The following is a 6,000-nucleotide window of genomic DNA, read 5'->3' as shown; positions in this document are numbered from 1 at the left end:
TGAGATTGGCTGAGATGCGAGGATTGGTGGATTTACCGGAGGACCTCGTTTTCTCAAAGGTGGATTGTGGGAAGTGAAGGTTGTTCTTTGGTGCGAGGCATGTTTGCTCAGGAAGGATAAGTGGTCCAACTGCAGGGTGACAACTTTTTTTTTTTTTTTTTTTTCTTTCCCCAGAGCTTTTTTCTTCTTTGTCAGCAAACATTTCTGAAACACAGAACAGAGGAAGGTGATTACATTTTAGATGCAAGAGCCTCTCAGCAGGTGTGGGAGAGATTTATTTATTTTCTGTCCCCCAGAGGCATCGTGGTTTGAACTACAGTCTAGTTTTATTTTTCTCACTCTTGTTGTTTAACCATCAAGCCAAAAAAACAAAACAAAAAAAACAAATCTGGCATGTCTGAAAGTGTAGAAAGTTTGAATAAAAAGCTGTCTGAGGATTCAGTGAAGGGTTTAAAATGTCAGTGCTGCCACCTTAGACTGGTCAGATTGGATTTTAAGCTTTGCGCCGCTAAAGAAAAAGGGCAGAGAAAAGCTTTCTGCTTCCATTTCGAAGTTGCTTTTAATTTTTTTTCCCCCTCATCTCGGTGCTTGAGTTGATATTGTGCCAAACGAGCTAACGCTGAATGAAGGGAACAACAATAAACTAACACCAACGATTAAACTGAGCAGAAAATGAGTCACCAGATTTTATGAGAGTTATGCCTGATGTGAGTGACTGAAATGTGTTGATTTTTGGATTTTTCCTGTATTTTTGTTATTGTAAAGTGAACATAAAGCGAATTTATTATCCAGATAAGGGATAAAGCCACTAAGAATTCCACTGGTGAGATGTGGATCCTTCTTCATATTTGTGAACTTCCATGTGTGCACCAGCATCACGCTAAAAGCAGTTTATGATCTCAGGCATTACCAGAAATGATCTTCTGTGTTCACAAACATGTGAAATGTAAGTTTAAAACTGCTTCAGTACTAAGCTGTGTATAGTTTTTTTTCCCTGATCTGTAGATCAGAGGTTAACTGTCCCCTTGTATATTTTACTGATCCACAAAAAAGGTTTAATTACTTTATATACAACAAGCTTCTTTTTTCAGTCAAACATTGGCCCCATTAACTGATCTTAAGCTCAGAGCTAAGTTGTTGATTTGACTTGTTTACTCGTTGATTTGCAGGGCTGTGCTTCCTGGAAGTGGTACTTCCCGTTCCACTACGCACCGTTCGCCTCTGACTTCAAAGACATCAAAGACATGTTCTCAGACTTTGAGAAGAACACCAAACCAGTAAGAATGGACTTATTTCTCTCCTCCTCATTCTCAGTGACTCTCTGTGACTTTTCAGTGAGAAATGTTGTTTTTCCTGCAGTGAAATCTGAAAGTGTGTTGAATCAGTCATGTTCCTTTAAACTAAATGCTGCTATAGCTTGTTGCTTGTAATGCCACTGACAGCAGCTCAAGTTATTAAAGAAATTCACTAAAACACCGTAAAAGTTCACCTCAGTTGACCTGTTCGTCTTCTCTAAGTATTAAGCTGGCGTTATGAAATGAAAATTAAAACATAACGCAATGATTTGCAAATCTCATAAATCCATATTTTATTCACAATAGAACAAGGAAAACACATCAAAGGTTTAAACTGAGAAAATCTATAATTATACAACCAATACCAGTTCCTTTTGAATTTGATATGTCTTAAAAAAGTTGGGAGATGTAACAAAAGGGTGGAGAAAAAAAAGGAAGTCGTATTAAGAAAGTGCTGGAATAATTCAATTATCTCATCATCTGCTGTATGTAATATAACGTTCACTCTGGCAGGAACTTTGTGTGGAACAGACAAGGCAAAAAAAAAAAATCTTAAATCCAACATGATCAACTGATTATGTCAAAGCAATGCAAGACACACCAGTGCACAAATATAAATCATACAGCAGCATTTGTACACTACAGCGTCCGCTCTACAGGGTTTAATCAACAGACATGACTGTTTGTTGGGTGTTTCGTGCAGTTCAAGCCACTGGAGCAGCTGATGGGAGTGTTTCCTGCCGCCAGCGGTAACTTCCTGCCACCAACATGGAGGAACCTCATGAGCAGTCCGGTAAGTTTCGGGCATGAAACAGCTCAGCAGTATTGCTGCTCTCTGAACGTTTTAGTTGTGGTAATTGTACCAGTGTCTTTTTGAGCTTTACTTGAAAAATGAAAAAAAATAATTAAATAAATCACTTCCTTTGATGCAGGATTCCTTGATCATCGACTTTTACCCTGATGACTTTGCCATTGATCTAAACGGCAAGAAATACGCCTGGCAGGGTGAGTCTGTGACATTTAAATAATCTGGACAGAGAGATTTATTACAGCTGTTTTTGTTTAATCTTTATTGTTAATAAATGGAAATATATTTTTAAGCCCACGTTTCATTTGACACACTTTTTTATTTGATATTAACTATGCAGCTCATTTTGGTATGAAGGGCTCAAATTCCCAGTGCAAACAGCAGAAACTTAAAAAAATGTTTCAGTGCGGGAATATGAAGGCCGTGACTTCAAGATAAAAGTTTTAAAAAGGAGAAGATATAACTCGAATACACATTAAAAACAGATTTAGAAAATGTAATACTGTACTATTACATGATTACACTATTTATTATTGTAAATGCACTTGTTTTATATCATGGTGCTACTTTCATAGGTGTTGCCTTGTTGCCTTTTGTGGATGAACGTCGGCTGAGGGCGGCTTTGGCTGATGTTTACCCCGACCTCACTCCTGAGGAAAGTGAGTAAAAGCCCATCGTATCAAATGTAACATCTGGATTTCTCTTTCGGTGAACTTTACCTTCTGTGATAAAGGTGTTTGACGTAAAACTCACTTTGTTTGTAATTCTGACATTATCACCATAATGCAGTAACAAACCACTCCAATAGCTGCGGTTGGCTGTAGTGTCAAAATGTTAAAGGGTTGCAGTGCTGCCATCTCTGCTCCTCTCCATGTTTGGATAAAGGGTTGAAGGGTCTAAAGAACAGTTTTATAGTCAAACAGGTGCTTTTTATGTATTTGCATATATATGCAGATATTCTTTTTTTCAGTCATCCCCACAACGTACAGTTTGCAGTAGAACCCATATTTACCCTTCTTTTCATTGTTCTGACATAAATGTGGTCATTTATCTCTTTATGTTTCTGTTTTCTAATCATGGGCTTCTCTCCCGTTTACACTCAGACCTGTGTGAGCAGGGTAGCAGTTTGTGAACACTTGTTTTTTCTCTCCTTTCTGACCACACCTGCTTTCTGTCCTCTGTTTCAGAGAGGAGAAACAGCCTGGGAAGTGATGTGTTGTTTCTGGGGAAGTCTCACCCACTCTTTGACTTCATCCATGAACTGTATCGCACAGAATCTAACGAGGTAAGAAACCCGACGCCGTCAGTAAGCATTCACTTCAGTCAAATCAGTCAATCAAAACCTTATTTATTTACCTCTTTTCATACAATAAAGATTCAAATCAAAGTGTTGTACACATTAAAAACAGAAAATAAACAAAAATACACACATACACCCCTCCGTCCCTGCACCATGACCTATACATAGATATAGACACCCAGCCATCATACAGAAACACTGGAGATAAAAAATAAATAAATTTAAAAAAAACGAAAGCTAAACATAAAGGCAGGTTATGTGAAAGAATAGAGACATAATTATAATAAAAGAGGAAAACGTGAACAAATAATGCAGTGAAAATGTGTCAGTAAATAAATGAAAAGTTAAATAAAATAAATTAATAAAAAATTCTTAACTTCAATTCAAAGGAAACTCTTTTTAGTTCAGTGTTATCGTGACACACACACACACACACACACACACACACACACACACACACACACACAGTCAGCTGGTTTGCATCTGTAATAACAGTCTTCTTCTTCTGCAGCTCAAACTTTGATATGCTGCTGCGTCACTGTGCTGCAGATGTGCGCTGAAGCTGTGCAGGTGTCGCCCGCTTTGAGTTTAGTCTCACTGATTATGCATTTGCAAACCGAAGCAATCGATGCGTAGACTTGCTGGGTAAATACTTCTTAATGAGTGCATCTGAACAGTCAAGCAAGCTTCTGTGTGCTTTGCTTTCAGCAATGAAATGAATTTGATGCAAAGGAAAATTAGTTCATCTAGAGGATTCAGAGTTTCAGAGGCCTCGCAGTCTGACTGAAAGAATAATGCAGGTTTTATTTATCGCTGCGTTTCACGAGAGAAAAGCCTTCACCTCAGAGGACCCTCTTCTCCTGCAGTTACATGAACTTGAACTTTTACGTAGCCCGTCTAGACGACAGGTACAGATTTGATAAATAAAACTGTCAGATGAGGATGAGATGAACTACTGAAAAACATTTGACAAAAACCTCCTGTGCAGACATGCAGTTTAAAAGAAAAAATCTTCCCACCTGACCATCACAGTTTTGGCCACAAAAATTCCTTTTTTTTTTTTCTTTCCTTTTATTTTTTTGAGGGTCCATTTTAAAATTCCATTATCTATAAAACTACTTGAAGTAGGTCCTTCACATTTTTAGGGTAAATTTCTGGTACTATGGCTTTGAGTGTGGACTCAAGTCAACATAGAATGTGGATGCTTGAAGTCCCTGAAATATTTGGATGTGTGATCTCTAACGGCAGATTTGGAGACCCGTAGAAAGCAGTTTTTCAGGTAGAGGACTGACGTTTTATTTGCTGCTGCTCATATACAAGGCAGGTGACACTAGTTTAGAATATGTGTAATGTATTCACAGTCATAGTAACAGATATTTACCCTCAAGAATTTATTTGGAGCTCAAATATTTTCTAGATGATGGTATTTTAAAACAGCCTCTTTAAAAAGATGCTGGAGAATTGTAAAAGACGCCTCCATCATCCCTCAGAATTTTTTATTTTTTTTTTGCTAGCAGGACAAACACAACTTGAAGTAATTGTCTGCGCTTTAGATGTTTTAGTTTTTTTTTCTTCTTTTATGTCCATCACCTAAGAAGATCAGAGGAAGCATAATAATAGAGTGTTGCTGCATTAAACCATCATTTGTTTATGGATACAAACTGCAGCTTTGTCTCCATCAGGACACTGAGATCCCTGCAGAGCTGTGCCATGGAATCCAAGGTCGATTAAATCTCGATGACGACCCTATTCTACCAGATAAGTAAGGAACACCGGCTTTATTCTCATTTCTCTGCCTCTTGTCCCATGTTGCCACCGCTCTAAGCCAACGGAAGACGAGCTGGGTAAATGTGACATCTGCCTCATGTATTTGTTTTTGGTTATCCTTTAGTACGGTGAGGTCGCCTGTTCCAATGCTGCGAGATATTTCACAGAACACTGCAATCGGGTAAGTCAACACAAACTTTTTTTGTAGCATTGAATGTTTACTGTACATTAGGGCTGCCACAAACGATTATTTTGATAGTCGACTAGTCACCGATTATTTTTGCGATTAGTCGACTAATCAGATCATGCATCCATTGGACGTACAACGTACAGCTTATTGCACCAGCACGCATCTGCTCTTATATAACTATCATTAACTTACAGCTTTAAGTGTTTCAGGTATGTGCTAACTAAAAATAAAGACAAGATGATAGTTTATTAAATTTTAATGAAATTTGCAGATTGTAATAAACTCAGCCGTCTGCTCCTTGCTCTCTAAAATATAACAGGACACCGGAGTATATTCTCGAGCAAAATAATTTCCCCTAGGGATCAAGTATTCTGATTCTGATCTCACACTTCTGATAATCAGTTGTCTGCTTGACGTTTATTCAGCTGTGTACAAACTATAACTTTAATCTCAGCCAAACCGATTTACTCAGGAACAAATAAAATACTGAAAAAAGCCAAACAATAACATTTTAAGTTAGCTAAGTGACTTGTATATCATGTTTAACCTGAGTAGCGAAAGACAGCGGTGGGTTTGAAAACGATTTGCCGGGAGTCCGGTGTTCTCACGGGCGCTAGTGAGCCTTGCCCCCGGCTAGCTA

The 6,000-nt window shown here is 38.1% G+C and overlaps 1 protein-coding gene across 1 annotated transcript in view; it reads left to right on the top strand.

Moving 5' to 3' along the window:
- xrn2 (5'-3' exoribonuclease 2) overlaps window positions 1-6,000 on the top strand; it is a 47,780-nt gene that overhangs the window by 21,254 nt on the left and 20,526 nt on the right. The window contains exons 19-25 of the mRNA XM_063495766.1: window positions 1,170-1,277; window positions 1,999-2,088; window positions 2,228-2,300; window positions 2,679-2,762; window positions 3,291-3,388; window positions 5,086-5,165; window positions 5,295-5,351. Of these exons, the coding sequence (XP_063351836.1) occupies window positions 1,170-1,277; window positions 1,999-2,088; window positions 2,228-2,300; window positions 2,679-2,762; window positions 3,291-3,388; window positions 5,086-5,165; window positions 5,295-5,351 (590 nt within the window). The remainder of the gene's footprint in view (window positions 1-1,169; window positions 1,278-1,998; window positions 2,089-2,227; window positions 2,301-2,678; window positions 2,763-3,290; window positions 3,389-5,085; window positions 5,166-5,294; window positions 5,352-6,000) is intronic.

The sequence above is a fragment of the Pelmatolapia mariae genome, linkage group LG15 (assembly GCF_036321145.2).
Source record: "Pelmatolapia mariae isolate MD_Pm_ZW linkage group LG15, Pm_UMD_F_2, whole genome shotgun sequence".
Taxonomy (NCBI): Eukaryota; Metazoa; Chordata; class Actinopteri; order Cichliformes; family Cichlidae; genus Pelmatolapia; species Pelmatolapia mariae.
Note: the sequence above shows the minus strand (reverse complement) of the source record. Positions and strands in the feature narration are given on the sequence as shown.